At 41.4% G+C, this 21557-nt stretch overlaps 2 protein-coding genes across 2 annotated transcripts; both read right to left on the bottom strand.

Annotated features, from left to right (window-relative positions):
• Window positions 1–950: 950 nt before the first annotated feature.
• Window positions 951–2273, bottom strand: RNASE6 (ribonuclease A family member k6). The gene is made up of 2 exons (XM_023540619.2): window positions 2142–2273; window positions 951–1766 (listed from the first exon to the last, which is right to left on the bottom strand). Exon 2 carries the CDS (start codon window positions 1759–1761, stop codon window positions 1303–1305), a length of 459 nt encoding a protein of 152 aa, XP_023396387.2. The 5' UTR covers window positions 1762–1766; window positions 2142–2273; the 3' UTR covers window positions 951–1302.
• Window positions 2274–8317: 6044 nt separating this feature from the next.
• EDDM3B (epididymal protein 3B) lies at window positions 8318–21524 on the bottom strand. Its single transcript, XM_064292265.1, has 2 exons — window positions 19746–21524; window positions 8318–9697 (listed from the first exon to the last, which is right to left on the bottom strand). Exons 1-2 carry the CDS (start codon window positions 19752–19754, stop codon window positions 9239–9241), a joined length of 468 nt encoding a protein of 155 aa, XP_064148335.1. The 5' UTR covers window positions 19755–21524; the 3' UTR covers window positions 8318–9238.
• Window positions 21525–21557: the final 33 nt, after the last annotated feature.

The raw sequence follows: 21557 nt of genomic DNA, 5'->3' as shown, positions 1-21557 counted from the left end.
TATTGTTGCTGCGATCCTTGCCAAAAGACGGCACTGATATTTGTATTTTTGTCTTTAACCTTCTATTTTGACAAAATATTTACAATTTTTAAGGTCATAGCAAAGAAATGAGTTAGAATGCACACCTCAGAATTACTTCATATTTCTTGCTGTTTCTGACTGTTCAAAAATTGCTGTAGCCCAGATCCAGCAGATTTCTTCAGCCCATGGGGCCCCTTTAATGTCCAAACACAGCAGTTTGGGCAACTGAGTCATTTGACTAACAGAAGTACAGTCATTTATTAGGTTGCCCTCTCCAAGAATTTCTGGAAATTTCATAAATCTATTCTGGAGGCCAATGCATGTTATCTGAAGATCCCCTTCCCTGAGGCTTCTGCTACTTTCCTACACTGGTTCAAACCAAATGCTATCACAGACCCTTCCCTTCACTCCCCCACAGACTTTACTTCAAGACTTTGACAGTATAAAATGTAAATACAACACAGTTTAAAGCTGAATAGTATTGAGATCCTCTGGGTGAGTTTGAACCACCCACCTTTCGGTTATTCCCGAGTGTTGAATCATTGCACCACCAGGGTTCCCTTGGTGCTACTTATGCCTTCTATTTAAAGTAATACCTGATTAAATATAGAAACAAACAGAAAAGATCTGGGACCCTTTGGTTGCCAGTGGCAGAATCTGTGTGAAAATTTTCATCAGATCCCTATAAGGGATCAGTGCCACCTCCATACAAAGACTGTGGTTTCAAGGGAAATGTGTAAATCTGTGAGCAGAGATGAAGGAGCGGAGGACTGTCTTGCTCCAAAGTCCCAGAAGAGGCAGGAGTGAGGAAGTGGCAGAGACCCCAGGGAGCTAAAGAAACTCAAAGTTTGTCTAAGAACCTAAGACCAAAATATTTCCTCTTTGAATATTGGCAAATGCAACCCTAGATAAGACAGTAGCAGCAATAAAAGATTTCAAACACACTGTCACTCAATAGAATGCGGCAGAAAGAGGTTTTATTGCTGTGAATACAGTGTAACAAAGCTTGCAAAGCCCCAAAGTTAAAAATCTGGAGGACTGGACTCTTCTTTGCCTTCTTTCCTATTGCCTTCCTTCAAAACACACAGAGATCCAAAAGAGAGAGAAATTATTTCTCTTGGTCTCAACTTTGGTCTAGTATCCTAGGCACTCTAATTCTTCCATTACCTTTCTTCTTCTTCGTAGGAACCAGGGAAATCGAGAGTAGAAAAGAAAAAGCAGAAGAGATCATAGGAGAACCTGTGCCATGTGAGAGGAAAAGTGGTAGAAAACTTGAATGGTCTAATCCAAGTGCACGGGAACTAATAATGGATAGGGAGGGTCTCCCCTCTGACGGGGATCACAGGCAACAATGAAGGACTTGCGTAGGGCAGCATTCCCGTAGATGCAGTTAGAATAGTTTCCTGAAGTGAGGGTGCACTTAGTCATGTTAACAGGGTTTTGGCTCCGGTGGCAGTTATTCCGTCCACTCCTACATTTGATGTTTGTCAAGTTACAGACAGCAGCCACGTTCTGGAAGGAGTCATGCAGGAAGGTATTTACATCCTTACAGTTCTGGGTATAATTGTTGACACCTCTCATTGCCTGATTGCATTGGGAAGGACTTGGCAGTAAATGCTGGATTTGAAACCATTGAGCCTTGGTGAAATTCGGAGGCACAGCAAAAAGCGGATACATTGGTCCCCATAATCCCAGCAGCAATAGGAGGTGAGGAAAGCGTCCCAGAAGATCTAGCACCATCTTTCCTAGGTAGAGAAAAGGAAGATAATATTTATAGTAGAAGTAATAAGAGCAAAACGATTAATTGTAACCACTTAGATTTTAGTGTGTCTTTAAGATTTCATAGCTCTTTTTTTTTAAGCCACTTTCTTTCTCACTTGAGTCTCTCAATGCTATGAAGAACCTGAAGCCCAGTGAGGAGGAATAGGAGATAAACAGATCTTTCCTCTGATTGGCAGGCTCCTTTTTTCTCTTTGTCCTGTGTTCACATATTCCTTGACCCCTGAGCTAAAACCCTGGTCCCTTCCCTCTTCACCTTCTGAGGTGTTCACCTTTGATCTGTTTGACCTTGATCGCCCACCTTGCCTTTCTCTCCCCAGCCTGGAGCCTTCTCCACTCACCAGGTCTCTGTGTTGGGGTCCTACTGAGGATGGAAGCAGTCCTTAGTCTCAGGCTCAGAGACCTTTGAATGTCTTTCTTCTCTGCATCCTCTCAGAGCTGCCCATGTGGAGCAGAGGAAGAAGGGTTTTAAGCCTGCAGAAAGGGAAACCCAGGGCGTGGCAGAGGAACTTCTTGTGCAGAACATAGATAAGAGTTTGAGACTTTCAAAACTGCTTTCTTAAGTGGTATCAACATAACTGTAACTTCAGAAAAATAAGCTGATTTTAAGAAACCACATGACCCAAAACTCACAATTTTGAGGAACAAATGGCTTCCTGATATCCCTTGAGTGCTTCCTTCATAATGTGACCCTAATACCACCCAGCATGTTTTCTCCTTTTTCAAAATGGGCAACTGAGAGCTTAACATAACCAAGGCCATGATAAACCTATAAGTTGTCCTTCCTCTGCCTGCCTCCTCACATACCTCTGTTAATGACTTTGTTTGACCAAATGTTAAGGACTTTGTTCTTTGCTTTAAACTGATGCAAATAATCTTTTGCTCTGGCTGGACTACCTGTGGCACAGGACCCCCACAGGAAAGTTGGAGCCCAGGTATCAGATATGTATGTCTTTAGTCTAATAAAGAAATGTCTGGCAAGGGACTACAGACACTTGTAACCCTTCTAAGACTCCATATAAGCTCTAATGGAAAACTGCCCTTTGGGACTCCATAGACATGGCCTGTGTTGCTGCCGAGTCCAGGTGATGCACGCATCTCCTTAATAAACTTTCTCACTCTTTCTGACTTGGAGTATGTTTCATTGGCTCCACTGCTCCGGGGCAGGGATCCTAATCGGGTAACAATAATAAGAGGCTTCAATTCTTTAAAGCTCTACGATTTCAGTTCCTTAGGAGAAAATATACCCTATAACTCTTATGTAATAACTGCCACCTGCTTGGCAATGTTGTGAGTTCAACAAGACTTGAATGAGTTATTCATTTATGCAGACATTTATTGGGTCTGGTACTGGCCTACTCAGATTTAGGAGTTCAAGATCTAATGAGACACGTAAGTAGACAATTACAATGTACACAAATAAATATAAATAGAAGGTACAGTTGTCATAGAGGAAATCCCAGGTGAGGAGGTGGAGGGGAAGGCTTATTGGAGGGCACACAACACCTGAACTGAGTTTTGAGGAAATCAGAAGCTAGCTAGGTGAAGAGGGTCGTAAGTGCACTCTAAAAAGCAGGGAATATATGTGAAGAGACCCAGAAACATGAAGAAGAAGAGCAAATTTAAGAGATGTGGCTCTTGAGCTTGTTTCTATCTTTCCATTAGTACTGCTAATCCTTGTATTTAGAACCTCATGCCTCATGAGGGGGCCCTGGTAGCTCAGTGTTTAAGTCTTCAGCTGCTCTCCAGAAGATCCTCAGTTCTAATCCACCAGCAGCTCCTTGGAAACCCTATGGGGCGGTTTTACTCTGTCCTATAGAGTCACTTTGATTTGGAATCCACTGGATGACAGCCTTTTTTTTTTGCTGGATGTACTTCATGAGAGCTCACATAAAAGTCTCCTATGTGGACTCCCTGATTCTAGGCTTTTTGCTTCCAATCCATTTTACATATTACTTCAAGACTAGTCTTCCCTGAGCATAGATTTGAACATGGGACAAAGTGGAGACTTTATCCCAGGTATCAGGTAGAGGCCTAGTCTTGGGAACTAGGGCATTTTTCCCAAATGCTTTTAATGGCTCCAATTATCTACAGGATAAAAGTTGATGGCTATTAGCCTGGCACTCATATACCCTATGCTACAGTCAAATGTAGTAGGTCAGTCCCTCCTCTCTGCAGTTCCACAACTTGATAGTACCTCAAGTCCACTACAACAGAAAAACATGATCAAGTTTGCCATGCCCATAGGCAGGGATCCTCAACCCAGGCCTCACCTCGGAAATTTCCTATGAAAATTTAAAAATGTCAGGATGCCTTCCAGACCTACTGAATCAGAATCTTGGGGAGTGAGGTATTTGCATGTCTCTGTTTAATAAGCTCCACAGGTGATTCTGTAGTTGAGATCCATTGTTCTCGGCTGACACTGACTCTCACTAGATGCCCTAGTTTCCAAGACTGGGCTTCTACTTGATACCTGGGATAAAGTCTCCACTTTGTCCTGATTCATGTAGGTGGATTCCTGATTTGCTTCCCTGAGTTAGGGGTAGGGCAGATGGAGAAGGGCATTAACAAGGGATCCTATCTCTCATTTCTTTCTTAAATTATCCCAAACTTAGAATCTCCTGAGTAGGGAATGGACTCCGTTGGTTGACATAGTCCTCGTTCTAGCACTACAGTACTGAAGCAAGTTAAGGGCATCTGGGAGGTGTATCTTATAGGGCATCTGTTCAGACACTACTTCCCCTCCAAACTCCTGTTAAGGGATTAGGTCTAAGTCCTACCATTTGATCTATACCTTTTCCTAGACCTTTATATGTTTGTTGACTGCCTATCAGAATATGGCCACTTCCGGGCTACTGAGCTTCTTCTGTGCCTAGCAGCTGGCTAGTGAGTAGCCAGGACATTGAGTCAGAGTCTGGCAGTATGTGATGAACTACAAGTTTCTTTGTGAGGTTTAGTTTCTGCAGAGCTGAAGCACTGATACTCCAAAGGGCCCCACTGGTCAATTTAGGAATGTTCTATCATTGTGTGTGTATCTGTGTATGCTTTAGGTGAAAGTTAAAGCTCAAGTTAACGTCTCATACAAAAATTTATACACATACTGTTACGTGACACTAGTTGCAATCTCCAGATTTCTCTCCCTTTCCACTCTAGGTTTCCTGTGTCCATCCAACCAGTTCCTGTCCCTTCCTGCCTTCTCATCCTGCCTCCGGACCAGAGCTGCCCATTTGGTCTCGTGTATCTGCTTGAACTAAGAAGCACACTCTTTACAAGTATTATTTTATGTTTTATAATCCCATCTAATCTTTGTCTGAAGAGTGGGCTTCGGGAATGGTTTTAGTTCTGGGTTGACAGAGCATCCAGCTTTTAGGGTTCTTACAGTCTCAGCCAGACCACTAAGTCTGGCCTTTTTATATAAATTTGAGTTCTGCTGCACACTTTTTTCCTGCTCAGTCAGGGACTCTCTGTTGTGTTTCCTGTCGGGGCAGTCACTGGTGGTAGCTGGGCACCAGATTGTTCTTCTGGTTTCAGGCCAGTGGAGTCTCTGGTTTATGTGGCCCTTTTGTCTCTTGGGCTAAGATTTGCCTTTTGTCTTTGGTGTTCTTCATTCTCCTTTGCTCCAAGTGGGTTGGGACCAATTGATGCATCTTAGATGGCCACTCGCCACCTTTTAAGACCCCAGATGTTAATGACCAAAGTGGGATGCAGAACATTTTCTTCATAAGCTTTTTAATGCCAAATGACCTAGATATCCATCTTCAGAAGGGAAAAATTATCCAAGACTTGTAAATGGGAAAAATAATTAAAAGGTGTCCTTTCATTTGGAGTGCTGGGGGTTGTCTAGCAGACCACTGGGGATTAACAGACTCTGTAGAGGTATGCATCCTTTTTTTTTTTTTTTTAAATTGCGGTAAATACATATGTAACAAAACATTTGTCATTTCAACATTCTTTACATGTACAATTCAGTAACATTAATGATGCTTACCATGTTGTTCAACCATCACCATTATCTGTTTCCAAATGTTTTTATCGCCCTTAAAAGAAGCTCAGTATCTTCTAAGAAATAAGTCCTCCTTTCCCCTTCCTCCCGCTCATTTCTGGAAACCATTAATAAACATAAGTCTCTTTACCAAAAAAAAACCCAACTCCATTGTAGTCAAATCAATTCCGACTGATAGTGACCCTAGAGGACAGAGTAGAACTGCCCCATAGGGTTTTCAAGGAGCTGCTGGTAGATTCAAACTGCCCACCTTCTGGTTAGCAGCCATAGCTCTTAACTACTGTGCCACCAGAGCTCTGAGTCTCTATACACTTGTCTATTCTAGGTATTTCATAGAAGTGGGATCATACTGTATTTGCCCCTTTCTGACTGAATTATTTCACCCAGCATAATGTTTTAAATGTTTATCCATGTTGTAACATGTATCAGGATTTCATGTATGTTTTATGGCTAATATTCCATTGTCATGGTGAACAGGCTTAGTGGAGCTTCCAGGAGATGGAGTAGAAAGAAAGGCCTGGTGATCTACTTCTGAAAATTATTCATTGAAAACCCTATGACTCACAACTGTCTGATGAGCAACTGATTATGGGGATGGCACAGGACCAGGCAGGGTTCATTCCATTATGCATGGGGTTGCCATGATTTGGGGACAATTTGACAGCAACTGGTTAAAGAAGTTTGATGTTTCATGTAGGATAGGCACCTAGTGTGGGTAGCGGATCTCAAAAATTGGATGGTGTCATTTTTTGGCATGATCACACTGCTGATCATGAGAATCTCAAATATTCCAATTATATTAGGGTAGGTTGGTTGCAAGCAACCCACGCTAGTTTGAGGTAACTTAAGGAGAAAAAATTTAAGTGGTGGTAGAATTCGGAGAGATTAAAAAAATAAAGATGAATAATCAGTTGCTCTAAATAGGTGAAAGTCAAGAAGCTTGGGCACTTGAGCTGAAGAGCAGGGCCTCATGGGCATGAATCAGCTTGAACTGTTATTGTTGGGTTTGTTGCTTGTTTTATTATTTATCGTTGCATCACTGCTTCAGATTCAGACTCCCAGGAGTAAGTCTAGTTAGCCTCTCTTGGGTCTCTTGACCACTACTTGGCTCAGTAGACCAGACTGAGAACCTTGATGGCAGTCCCCCCAGTACTGCACACAAAAGAGGAAAGAATGATGGTTCCTCACGTGAAACAAATAGGTATCTGAATAAGTGGAAGTGGATGCTGGGAAGGTCGAGGTAACACAAAGCTATTGTATGGATTGTCCTTGAAATATGTACATCCTCCTATACTGTTTTGAGCCATCTGCTAACCCTTTAATAAAAACAACTTTTAAAAGTTTTCAAAATGAAGTATTTGTGTAAACCTACATTTTGAAGCAATATTTGCCAAGTGAGAAAAACAACCAGTATTCCCTACATGTAAATCGATAATTGATGGAAAATTACTGGATTATCATCAATCTCTTGTGAGTTTGGGTGGTTATAGATGACTTCTGGTTATCCCCAGGTGCTCTAAGAAATCTCAAAGCTGAGGAACCGCCCTTGGAATCTGATGGCCCAACCTAGGCTCACTGGCCAGAGTTCTATAAAGATGTGCCACCACCTAAATGAAAGTGTTAATATTTTAGTCCTGTTTGTAATTATTTCAAGGCTAGCATCATTCAACATTGCAGGAGGCTGAAGAACACAAGGAATTTTAATGTTTAACATTTTCCCGCCCCCCACCTGCCGTAGGCAAAATTATAAGAAGCAAGTGTTTCTCTTAACTCTCTACTCTCTTGATCCTTCTCTCTGCCTGTTGTTATGGGTTAGTTTTTGTCCCTAAAAAGATATGTTCAAGTCCTAAGCCCTGGTACCTGTGAATGTAACCTTACTTGGAAATAGTCCTTGCAGAGGCAATTAGCTAACATGCAGTCATAGTAGAGTAGGGCGAGCCTCAATCCAATATGCCTGGTGTCCTTATAAAAAGGAGAGAGGAGGAGTGACACACAGGGAGGACAGCCATGTGAAAGCAGAAGACAGAAGCCAAGGAATGCCTGGGACCACTAGAAGCTAAAGAGGCAAGAAAGGATTCTTCCTCTAGAGCCTCCAGAGAGATCAAGTCCTTGCAGGCACCTTGCTTTCAGACTTCTAGCCTCCAACACTGTGAAAGAATACATTTCTGCTGTTTTCAACCACTCAGTTTGTGGTACTTTGTTATGGTAACCCAAGGAAAGGAATACAACCACTTACCAAACAAAATTCTCCAGCTCTCTACCTACTTGCCTTCAGGGCCTTTCCTTCTATTTAGTTCCTCTTCCTTCCAACAATATTAACAACTTGAAGCCCCATTCTTGAGGAGTGTTGAATTGTAAAGTACTCCCACCCTACATTATTCCCCTCCCAAGTGAAAATGGATGTTACCAGATGAATTCATTTGTGCTCTTGTCTTCTACTTTATGTTTTCACCCCCAGAAAACATAATGCCTTAAATCACTTAAAATGCATGTGGCTCCTTAAAAAAAAAAAAAAGAAACAGTTCCGTAGGGAGCTCTGCCAGTCTGTGGCTGATGGAGGAAGGGCTCTTTTTTACTCTGCAAATTTAGAGCTTCCTCACAGAATAACAGCCTACTGTTTTTTATATTAGAAACTCCTACCTTCTTAAGCCAGAGAGAACAGGTGGTGGGTGGACACTTGTCATGTTTCTTTTTTCAAAAGCCAAGATTAAAGTATCAAGCCAAAGGATGGGAAAAGAAGAAAACCAATTTTGTCTAAGTATCTACTATGAGCCAGGAATTAAGCTACATATTGCGCACTCAGTCAACTCTGCCCGTTCCCACCCTCATTCTAAATGGAACTCAGCATGTCCCCACAACCAATGCCTAGCACAATACCTGGTCACAAGTTGTGCCCAGCTTAGCACATAAACATTCACACGCTTGTCATAAACATAAAACATATCATACACAGTAGACACACGCATATAACACACCTTAAAGCTACACAGCACAAATCACATCCAAGCAAAATCTATATCACACCCATAGCACCTATAACACAACACATGCTCTGCACTTATCAGATACAAATGTCACACATATTGGGATAATAAAGTTTTTTACAAGGAAGGGAAAATTATGTGACTTGGGTAGGCATAAGTAGAGCCAATATTAGGAAAAGTCCTGGGTTAGTCAAGAGAAGATGCCATATGAGTTGAATGTTGAAAAATTGTAGGAGTAAATCAGGCCAATGGGACAAAAGGGTATTTCAGACACAAACAGCTTAGGTAAATTTATGGTATCAAGAAACACTGTGATGCATAATTCTAAGTAGTTTGAAACTGTTGATATGTAAATCACAAAGTGGAGAGTGGCAAGATCTATTGGTGTAGGTAGGGCCCACCACTTGGGCACAGATCCATTTACTAAAACCTAGGTAGGCGGGTAGACCTTCTAGGTATCAATATACTCTAGCACTCGCATGTCCTCTATGCTATCAACATACCCTTTCACGCTACAATGGAATTCAATGTGGCTGTAGCTCCTTTTCTCTGTGTAGCTATAATTGAAATTCTTCCTTTTACAGCTGAGTATTTTGAAGGGTTGATGGGCCCATACGTACATATTTCTGTACCGCTCTCTCCAGGTCTTAAAACAAATATTTGCAATTTGGTGCCATGCGATATAGAGGAAGATGTGAGAGTTCTTCTCTTTCAGACCCTCTATTTCCCTCATGAGGACATCACACTTGTATTGGTTGAATTCCAGGCTTGGCCTCAGGTGGTGCTGTTTCATGAACTGCTTCCGGGAGAGGTTCTGGCCATGCATGAGCTGTCCCCACAGGGGGAACAGTAGGAGCAAGACAGGCCCCAGGATGTTTACAGAAGATGCCATCTCAGTCACCAGGGCCACCTGCAGGTGTACAAGGAAGAGAGAGGAAAGCATTATCTAGACACTGCCCTGAGAGCCCAGCTCCACCTTAAAATCCCTTTCCCTGCCAAGACAGATCCTTGGGCCCAATTCCACTATTTGGTTCCCAGCCTAGAACATGCAAAATCTCATTAGAATATCAGCTTGTTGAGAACTGAAAATCGGCTGTAGTCTGAGTGACCCAAGCACAACATTGTAAAAAACAGATGTTTATTTTGAGTATTGCAAACATTTCCTGCCTGTCCTCTCTTGTACCTGACCAATTGCCCTCCAGGTAGCTCCTTTTTACCCTCTGGATCAACTCCCAGGATAGTGTGTGTCCAAAAGAGAATGGCATTTTAAGCTTTGTGTGTTTGAAGTGCAAAGGCTTGTCAACTTTTAAGGGAAATAGCCCACTAAACCCACTGCCCTCAAGTAGATTCCGACTCATAGGGAGCCTATAGGACAGAGTAGACCTGCCCTGTAGAGTTTCCAAGGAGTGCCTGGTGGATTCGAACTGCCGACCTTTTGGTTAGGAGCCATAGCAATTAAGCATTATGCCACCAGGTTTTCCAAGGGAAATAGAAGATGAATAAATATTTGGGAGATATTTTCTGGGTAGGAAGATTTCAGTTTCCTGCAAATCACATCTCAGGTTGCAATTACACTACTCTGCATAACTGTGCTTATCCAGTCTCAACTTCCTTCTATCACTTACCCAAAGCATATGGATAGTGAAACACATTATCACTTCTAACTACTCACATCCCATCTCAGGGTCCATTTCCCTAATTCTTATTGTTATAAATGATCTTGGCTTGTCTAAGCTATGTGTTGAGAAACCCTTCATGAAAGACTGCAGTTTTGAAATATTACTCTGATCACTTAAGTGCCCAGACAGAAACTGCCCTCACAGGGGCTTCTCTAGCAAAAGTGTGGCCTGTAAAGTTGTTACAAAAAGCCTTCCCTTAGACCAGCCCCTCTGTGCTACTATGTGAAGTGTACCGAGCTCTAGTGAAACTCTAACCTGAGTCTCAAATTTCTGAGCATCAGTGCCCTCAAATGGGCCTAATCATCGCTCCCTCAGAGACCTGTGAGAATCTAATGAGATGCATCTATGTCAGGCACAGAAACAGGGGTGGGCACTTTCTCTTTTGTGAAATCCTGTCCCTGGTCATTAAGGGCCCAAACAGGATGAGGACAACAGAATTCAGGCTGCTCCATTGAAGGCTGTAGGGAGTGCCTGTACCAGTAGGATTAATGCTGGGTTGAATTCAGTCCTTTGCTTCCTACCAGTTGGATCATTTTCCATTCTTAATTTTACCATCTAAAAGTTAAGTCAAGACCCAGGTTGCTTTCCAGTATTCCTGGGTCTTCCCCCCAAGCATCTTTAGCATCAACTTTTCTAACTTACCTATTCAGATTTTCAAGTCACTGATTGTTGTGGGGATAAGTACATAGATCTGAAGAACAGAGAGTCTTTGTTTCCTCTTCTTAGAGCCCGAGAGGTCCGCAGCAGTGGGAAAGGAATAGCAGTGGGAGCAGAGAGCTCCAGCTAATTGAAGTGAGTTTGTGGGAAGTAGAGAGAGCAGTCTCTTTATGTGAACCCATTCTTATATCTTCTCATGTAGAACACGTCTGTTCACTCTGATAATAGCCTGGGGCAAGGGTGTCAGACATCAAAGATTGACTCCTGGGCACAAAGGAGTTGCAACACTCTGGGGAGAGATGTTCCTGAAGAGGGGCTATCTGGACTTAGGAGAGAATTAAAGATATGGCTGCTAAGTTTACTTCCTGACAAAATTCTCCTAGTCCATCTGAGTGGCAACTCCACACTTGGCAACTCCAGAGGCCATGGCTCCACCCTTGAGACCAAGGTAGCTCTGCTTTCTGTGTTCCTTGTCTCTTCAGCTTCTGCTTCCTGGTTCCTTGGCTTCTAGGCCCCTCAGGCCTCTCCGCCTGTCTGCCCTGCTAGGGCAAGTGTTCCACAGCTCTGTAGCTCCACCAATAAGTGCCTGGAGGCACCCACTTTGCCAGCGAACTTTGGCTGGAAGGCACTCCCTTTGTTTCTCTGTGGGTTGGCAATCCTAGCTCTTACCATAAGTGCCCAGAGGCACGCCACTCTGCCAAGAAGCCTCCTGCACAAAGACACTCAGTTCCCTTGCTCCTGGATCTTCTCTAGCACTGTCTGGTGCTGGTTTCCTGGTTCTGCTGACTTGGCTGGTGCCTATTATCCCTTTTTCCCTCCAGTTTCTTCCATTTATAATGGAAATGTCTAGCTTGTGCCTGTTCCAACATTGTACTTCGAAAGCTGATAACTTGTATTCTAGATTTGATAGATGAAGAGGAATTTTTGGATTTTGGACTTGGAGTTAAGACTCTGCTATGATATGATGAGGTGAATATATTTTATATGCGGCAAGTACATGAATTTTGGGGGGCCACAGGGTGGAATGTCATGGATTAAATTGTGTCCCCCAAAGATATGTGTATCGATTTGGCTAGGCCATGATTCTCGGTATTGTGTGATTGTACACCATTTTGTCACCTGATGTGATTTTTCTATGTGTTGTAAATCCTGCCTCTATGATGTTAATGAGGTGGGATAGGCAGCAGTTATATTAATGAGGCAGGACTCAATCTAAAAGATTGGATTGTGTCTTGAGTCAATCTCTTTTGAGATGTAAAAAAGAGAAGCAAGCAGAGAGACACAGAGAACTCACACCTCCAAGAAAGCAGCTCCAGGAGCAGAGTGTGTCCTTTGGACCTGGGGTTCTTGCACAGAGATGCTCCTAGTTAGGGGGAAGATTGATGACAAGGATCTTCCTCCAGACCTGACAGAGAAAGCCTTCTCCTGGAGCTGATGCCCTGAATTTGGACTTCTAATCTATTAGACTGTGAGAGAATGAACTTCTGTTAAAGCCATCCACTTATGGTATTTCTGTTATAGCAGCACTAAATGACTAAGACAGGGCCCAAGAGGTCTGAAGCAGTGGAGAAAGGAATAGCAGTGGGGCCACAGAGCTTCCAGCTGATTGATATGGGGGCGTGGGGAGTGGAAGGAACAGTCTTGTTATGTGAACCCATTCCTTTATCTTCTCATGTGGAACACTTTTGTTCACTCTGATAATAGCCTGGAGCAAAGGTTTCAGACATCAAAGATTGACTCCTGGACACAAAAGAGTTGCAACACCCTGGGGAGAGGTGACCCTGAAGAGAAGTTATTTGGACTTATTAGGACAGAATTAAAGATCTGGCTGCTAACCTCACTTCCTGACAAAATTCTGGGAAAAATTTTCCTAGGCAGTTAAGTTTTATGGGAACTTCAGGGAAGGAAACCAATTCTGGAGTTGTGAACCACGTGACCCTCATTGGGGGGTGAAAGACTACCTAGTCAAAGATGCAATTTAAGGATAAAGTGAAATACTTGAATATATTTTCTACCAATACTTTCAAGGGCCGCTCCTAGTTAAGCCATTTTGGTTGAGTTCCTCACTGGGCCACCTTGTTATCAGAAAGTTCTGTTTATGTCCAGAATTTATCTTCAAAGCATGTTAGCAACGCCACTGTGCTTTGTAGTCTCCTGATCTTCATTTTGGTTGGGAAATAAGTCACCATGATTAGATAAAGCATATTGGCCAGAGGAGAACTGCCCCAGAGGTTCTCCAAGGAGCAGCCAGTAGATTTGAACTGCCAACCTTTGGAGCCCTGTTGTTAAAAGCTCAGCTGCTAACTAAAAGGTTGGCAGTTCAAATCCACCAGCTGCTCTTTGGAAATCCTATGGGGCAGTTCTACTCTGTCCTATAGGGTCTCCATGAGATGGAATCTATGAGATGGAATCAACTTGAAGACATCAGGTTTGTTTTTTTTTTTGGAAGGGGGGGTTGGGGAGCTTGGATGACTTGAGAGGTGACAGTGAGAAAATATAAGAAGGCTATTGAGTTGCACCCCCCAAAATGTTACATTGAAATTCTAACCCCTGTACCTGTGAATGTGACCCAGTTTGGGAATCGGGGTTTTATTTTGTTATGTTCTTTATGTCTTTTGTTATGCTCTTCATAGCCACCATCTTGTGATATTTTTTGTTACAGCAGCATCAGATAACTAAGACAGAATTTGATGCCAGGAGTGGGGTGTTGATCCATCAAATACCTAAAAGGTGGAAGTGATTTTTACATTGAGTAATGTGTAGAGGCTGGAGGAGTTTTAATGCGGTTGATGGTAAGAGCCTAGATTGCCTTGAAGAGACTGTAGAAATGTAGACGTTAAGCATGGTTTGATAAGGGCTCAGAAAGAAACGAGGAATATGAAAAAAGAAAAATGCAAAGTGGCTGTGAAAAAGGGAGAGCTAAGGAACATGTTAGTTTATCTTTCTATGCCATAGAGAAAATGCTGTTTAGGAAAAAAGTGCTAAAATGACCTCTCTACCACCATGATTACGGCCACTAAAAAATGTATCCACAAATGTACCAAATGCACCAAGCCTCTTGTCTTATGAAACTATTTTGTTTCTGTGGGAAAAGAGATTGCAACACAGTAGGGGAAGATGGCAATATGAGCACCAGTCAAAGGTATTACTTTGAGATGCTGAAGGAATTTACTGACTTGAAACCATTATGCTTAAGGGATTACTTCAGCCCCAGGCGCATTATAACTCTTTCCAGCAGTCCCCATGGCCTTATAATGGTAATCGATTAGAGAGTTTTTTTTTTTTTTTGTATTTGGGAATTTATCCCAATTTCAGGATCAATTCTCCGGCATGTTAAAATTTCCTTTTTATAAAGTGGGCAAACTGCCCACTGGACACAAAAATCTATCTCTTGGTTTTTCATGGTAATAGATTTGTAGCTGGGCATGTGGCTGTCCAGCCAGGCTACGTTTCCCAGGCTCCCTGGGTATTAGACGTGGCCATATAAGTATATTCTCACTGATGGAGTGGGAGGAAATGTGATGTGTGCCCTTTTCTAGGCTGATCCTTAAAATTTCAGATGCACAACTGTCCATTCAAAGAAGCCCTGGTGACGCGGTGGTTAAAGCATTTGGCTGCTAGCTGAAAGGTCAGCTGTTCAAACCCAACAGCTGCTCTGCAGGAGAAAGATGTGGCCACCAGCCACTCTGCAGGAGATGTAACAGTCTGCTTCCATAAAGATTTATAGCCTTGGAAACCGTACTGGGCAGTTCTACTCTGTTTTATAGGGTTGCTATGAGTCAGAATCGACTCAAGGGCAGTGAGTAGGACTATCCACTCTCTCTCCCCTTCCAGCTGCTAGAAGCAGAGCCAGATGATGTTTTAGGTTGTCTCAAGTAGATGATGATGATATTTCAGAGGGTCTTAACCTGGGCTGCATGGCCCTCCAAAGAGTCTATGGATAGAATTCAGAGGGTCTGTGGGCTGATATAGTGGAAAAAAATTGCATCTTTGTTTTCACAAACCTGCAACTGAAATTTAGCAATGCCTTCACTTATTAATATAGAAATGAAACCACAGAAGGATTAAAAGTAATGTGACTTGGTCACAAATAGAAATCACAATTATTTTTATGTTTCTTTATAGTTGTTGCAGATATATCAAAATATCATTTTATATTGATTACGACCTCAAATTACAGTAGCAATCAGACCAAGCAATTACAGTAGCATTTAAATTTTGTTATTTAATGTGTGCGTGTATATATGTGGTACTGGGTTTTGTGTGTGTGTGTGTGTGTGTATATGTATATACACATACATGCATGTCTTTGTTATCTAGTGCAGCTATAACAGAAATACCACAAGTGGATGGCTTTAACAAACAGAAATTTATTCTTTCTTAGTTTAGGAGTCTAGAAGTCAGAATTCAGTGCTCCAGCTCCAGGGGAAGTCTTCTTTCTTTGTCGGTTCTGGGGGAAGGGCCTTGTTATCATCTTCCCCTGGTCTAGAAACTTCTCAGCACAGGAGCCCCGAGTCCAAAGGATGTGCTCTGCTCCTGGCTTTTCTTGATTGGTGATAACGAGGTCTCTCTCCTTTCTACTTGATTCCGTCTTTTATATCTCAAAAGAGATTGACTGAAGATACAACCTAGTCCTGTAGTTTGAGTCCTGTTTCATTGACATAACTACCTCCAATCCTGCCTCATTCACATCATGTTGTTGTTGTTGTTAGGTGTCTTTGAGTCAGTTCTGACTCATAGCAACCTCATGCACAACAAAATGAAACACTGCTGAGTCCTGCACGATTCTCACAATCTTTGTTATACTTGAGGCCGTTATTGTGGCCACCATGTCAATCTATCTTATTGAGGGTCTTGCTCTTTTTTGCTGACCTTCCACTTTACCAAGCATAATGTCCTTCTCCAGGGTTTGATCCCTCCTGATAACATGTCCAAAGTAAGTGAGATGAAGTCTTGCCATCATTGCTTCTAAGGAGTATTCTTGCTGTATTTTGTCCAAGACAGAGTTGTTCATTCTTTTTTCAGTCCATGGTATATTCGATATTATTCACCAACACCAAAATTCAAAGGCAACAATTCTTCTTTGACCTTCCTTATTCATTGCCCAGGTTTCCCATGCACATGAGGCAATTGGAAACACCACGGTATTGGTCAGGTACACTTTAGTCCCTGAAGTGACATCTTTGCTTTTTAACACGTTAAAGAGATCTCTTGCAGCAGATTTTCCCAATGCAACGTGTCCTTTAATTCTTTGACTGCTGCTTCTATGGGTGTTGATTGTGGATCCAGGTAAAATGAAGTCCTTGACAACTTTAATCTTTTCTCCATTTATCATGATATTGCTTATTGGTCTATTCATGAGGATTTTTGCTTTCTTTGTGTTGTGGTATAATCCACACTGGAGGCTGTGATATTTGATCTTTACCAGTAAGTGCTTCAAGCCCTCTTCACTTTCAGCAAGCAAGGTTGTGTCATCGGCATAATGCAGGTTGTTAATGAGTCTTCCTCCAATCCTGATGCCTTGTTCTTCTTCATACTGTCCAACTTCTTGGATTATTTGCTGAGCATACAGATTGAATAAGTATGGTGAAAGGATATAACCCTGATGCACACTTTTCCTCGCTTTAAAACAAGAAGTATCCCCTTGTTCTGTTTGAAAGACTGCCTCTTGGTCTAAGTACAGGTTCTTCATGAGCACAATAAAGTTTTCTGGAATTCTTATTCTTCACAATGTGTTATGATCCGCACAGTCAAATACCCTTGCACAGTCAATAAAACACAGATAAACATCTTTCTGGTATTCTCTGCTTTCAGCCAGGATCCATCTGACGTCAGCAGTGATATTCCTGGTTCTATTTACTTACTCTTCTGAATCTGGCTTGGATTTCTGGCATTCCCCTGTCAATATACTGCTGCATCCACTTTTGATGATCTTCAAAGTATTGCTTGCTTGTGATATTAATGATATTGTTCGATAATTTCCTCATTCTGTTAGATCACCTTTCTTTGAATTAGGCATGAATATGGATCTCTTCCAGTAGATTAGCCAGGTAGCTGTCTTCCAAATTTCTTGGCATAGATGAGTGAGCACTTCCATTGCTGTATTTCTTTGTTGAAACATCTCAAATGGTATTCTTTCAATTCCTGGAGCCTTTTTTTTTCTCCAATATCTTCAGGGCAGCTTGGACTTCTTCTTTCATTACCATTGGTTCTTGATCATATATTCCCTCCTGAAATGGTTGAACATCAATCAATTATTTTTGGCACAGTGACTCTGTGTATTCTTTCAGTCTTCTTTTGATGGTTCCTGCATCGTTCAGTATTTTGTCCATAGAATCCACTATCACAAATCAAGACTTGAATTTTTTTTTTCCGTTCTTTCAGCTTGAGAAATGTGGAGACTGTTCTTCCCTTTTGGTTTCCTAACTCCAGGTCTTTGCACATATCATTATAATACTTTGTCTTCTCAAGCTGCCCTTCGAAATCTTCTGTTCAGCTCTCTTACTTTATCATTTCTCCCTTTTGCTTTAGCTACTCCACATTCAAAAGCAAGTTTCAGAGTCTCTTCTGACATCCATTTTGGGTTTTTTTTCCTGTCTTTTTGATGACCTCTTGCTTTCTTTATGTATGATGTCTTTGATGTCCCTGTACAACTAGTCTGGTCTTCAGTCATTAGTGTTCAATGCATCATATCTATTCTTGCGATGGTCTCTAAATTCAGGTGGAATATATTCAAGGTCGCACATTGGCTGTCGTGGACTTATTCTAATTTTCTGCAGCTTCAGCTTGAACTTGCATATGAACAATTAATGGTCTGTTCTGCAGTTGGGCCCTGTCTTTCTTCTGACTGATGATATTGAGCTTTTTTGTCGTCTATTTCCAATTTCCAAAGATGTAGTTGATTTGGTTTCTGTGTATTCCATCTGGCAAGGTCCAAGTGTATAGTAGCTGTTTATGTTGTTGAAAAAGGTATTTGCAATGAAGAAGTCAATGGTCTTGCAAAATTCTATCATGCAATCTCTGGCATCATTTCTATCACCAAGGCCATATTTTCCAACTACTGGGCCTTCCCTGTGTTTCCCACTTTTGCATTTCAATCACCAGTAATTATCAATGCATCCCAGTTGCACATTTGATCAATTTCAGACAGCAGAAGTAGGTAAAAATCTTCAATTTCTTCTTTTTTGGCTTTAGTAGTTGATGCATACTTTTGAATAATAGTCGCATTAACTGGTCATCCTTCTAGGCGAATGAATATTATTGAATTACTGACAGTGTGTACTACAGGATATCAAAACCCGCTGCTGTCGAGTTGATTCTGACTCATAGTGACCCTATAGGACAGAGTAGAACTGCCCCATAGAGTTTCCAAGGAGCGCCTGGCGGATTTGAACTGCAACCTCTTGGTTAGCAGCCATAGCACTTAACCATATCCTTGAAATATTCTTTTTGACAATGAATGCAGCGACATTCCTCTTCAACTTGCCATTCCCAGCATAATAGGCCCTTGGACTATATGACGAAGAATACAGCATCAGGCTTGGAGGAAAACTCATTAACAACTTACATCACGCAGATGACACAACCTTGCTTGCTGAAAGCGAAGAGGACTCGAAGCACTTACTAACCACAGCCTTCGGTGTGGGGTATGCCTCAACATAAAGAAAACAGAAGTCCTCACACCTGGACCAATAAGCAACATCATGATAAATGGAAAAAAGATTGAGATTGTCAAGGATTTCATTTTACATCGATCCACAATCAACATCCACAAAAGCAGCAGTCAAGAAATCAAAAGATGCATTGTGTTGGGCAAATCTGCTGCAAAAGACTCTTTCAAGTGTTGAAAGGCAAAAATGTTACCTTGAAGACTAACGTGTGTCTGACCCAAGCCATGGTATTTTCAATTGTCTCATATGTATGCAAAAGCTGGATGATGAACAAGGAAGACCAAAAAAACATTGATGCTTTTGAATTATGGTGTTGGTGAAGAATACACCAAAGAACTAACAAATCTGTCTTGGACGAAGTACAACCAGAGTGCTCCTTGGAAGCAAAGATGGTGGGACTATATCTCACATACTTTGGACATGTTATCAGGAGGGACTAGTCCCTGTAGAAGGACATCATGCTTGATAAAGTAGAAGCAGATCCTCAATGGGATGGACTGACACAGTGGCTGCAACAATGGGCTTGAGCATAACAACGATTATGAGGATGGCACAGGACAGGGCAGTGTTTCGTTCTGTTGTGCATAGGGTCACTATGATTTGGAACTGACTTGATGGCACCTAACAAAAACAACAACAACATTTGCAGATGATATGATACTATACATAAAAAACCCAAAGAACTCTACAGGAAAACTAGTGGAACTAGTAGAAAGATTCGGCAGAGTAGCAGGATACAAGATAAACATACAAATATCAGTTGGATTCCTATACACCAATAAAGAGAACTACAAAAAGGAAATCAGGAAAACAATACCAATTATAATAGCCCCTAAAAAAATAAAATACTGAGGAATAAATCTAACCAGAGATGTAAAAGACCTATACAAAAAAAACTACAGAACAGTACTGCAAGAAAGGAAAAGAGACCTACGTAATTGGAAAAACATACCATGCCCATGGATAGGTAGACTCAACCTTGTGAAAATGTCAATTCTACAAAAAAAGAAAAAAAATACAAATACCACTTTAGTGCAAGAAAAGGGGTTATATGGGATTATAATTGCAGGCATACAGGTTAGAATTTACAAGACATGCTTTTGGGGTTGTACCCAACCCCAAAATTCAACCAATAACATACATTCAGGCAGAAATGTACCCTAATAATTCTCCAACCTCCAAGTCTGACTCTAGCACTCTTTTCTCTCTCCTCTCCTCTTCCCTTCCCTCCCCTCCCCTCTCCATTGCTGAAGTCGAACACTTAGGAGGAAGTTAAGGAAAGGACATAACCACAGACTTTCTATCTAAATTAGATATCAAGAAAAGGTTACTGTATGATCACAGAAAATCAAAATAGCACGTGGAAATCAAACAATAAAAAAAAAAAATCTGAGGGTACAAATATTCCAGTTATGCTATCTACATAATGGAAGGAATGATACGGAACAACAACCTCACCAAAATGGATCTGGTACATTAAACACGTTTGTATCTAATCTGTCAGCAACCATGCAGTTCTACTTGAAGCAGTCAGTGAAATGTTTAAATTTCCATTTCAGATCCAATCAACAACTTTATACAAGTCTTGGCTACATTACAATGAAAACTGAAGAGATGATCCCTTGGGAAAAAAAGAAGAGGTAATACAGGGCCTGGGACATATTTGGGGGATAAAAGTCAGTAGACTATGGGCAAAGGGCATAGAGACAGGAACAGAAGATGAATTCCATCACAAGTGAGACTATGTGCCCACCTATTCCTTTAGTTACCAACTTTCATGATTACCTGGACAGTATCAAGGACAGAATTCCCCTCCCATCCTTCTTCCTTATCCCAATTACACAGGCACAGATACACACACACACACACACACATCCCTTCTCTAGGATCTAAGGTCTTCATGTATCGCTGTTCCCAAATTGGTTTGTTTTTCCAAGGAAGGCCAGGGGAAGGGAAAGGTTTTAGAAGAGTCTTCCGGGAAATTGTTCCTCTGGTGTAAAGGACACAAAAGTTTCTGTGTTGTGGTCATGGATCTGACAAGCTTTTGGTTTTGACCAGAGTTTATGAGGGTGGTATGATGAGCGCATGTTTAAAAACTCAAGAACTAAAAGAGGAGAGAAAAGAAGCAATTACACACTCAAGAACCATAGCACAGTCTTCTCAGATACCTGCAGTTTAAGTCTTTTATTACAAGAAAAACTTGAAAAGTTTCTAAGTCAGGAAGAGTGAAAGAGTCTTAATGATCCAGTATACTTCCAATACACTGACTTGGTAGGGTGATTCAAAAGCTTGGAAAGAGAAAGCCCTTATATCATTTCTTGATCTTATCAGACCCAAACATAACAATGATACCAAAGTACACACGTAGAACTCTCATGTTGCCAGTATATATTTCAAATTTTTGAAAGCTTAGCCCAACATATCAGCTGACTTTGGTGATGACAGAAAGCAGATAATTTTAAAACACTCCTTGTGATAAAGCAGAAAGTGTCCTGGATGAATAGCCTGCCAAACTGGGCTCTTGTCTCAGCTTTTCCATTAACTTTATGGTCTTCTGCAAATCAGTAATAACTTCTAGCTTCTAGATATACTAGTATCACTAGCATCACAGGAGCGCTGTGGTGTTAAAATGAGATAACTGAGATGTAATCACTTTGAAATGTTTGGAATGTGGAAGATTAAATGTTTGAAATGCTATATAAATACATACAATTATGAAGTTCTAGGGTATAGGATCTGAGAGAGCTAAGCTGGCCAGTTTTAC

Source organism: Loxodonta africana, chromosome 10 (assembly GCF_030014295.1).
Source record: "Loxodonta africana isolate mLoxAfr1 chromosome 10, mLoxAfr1.hap2, whole genome shotgun sequence".
Lineage (NCBI taxonomy): Eukaryota > Metazoa > Chordata > Mammalia > Proboscidea > Elephantidae > Loxodonta > Loxodonta africana.
The sequence above is the reverse complement of the archived record's forward strand: the minus strand, read 5'-3'. Positions and strand labels throughout refer to the sequence as shown.

What these genes read in the sequence shown, in the direction of transcription:
- RNASE6 (XM_023540619.2), bottom strand. Translation starts at nt 1,761, where the DNA reads ATGGTGCTAGATCTTCTGGGACGCTTTCCTCACCTCCTATTGCTGCTG.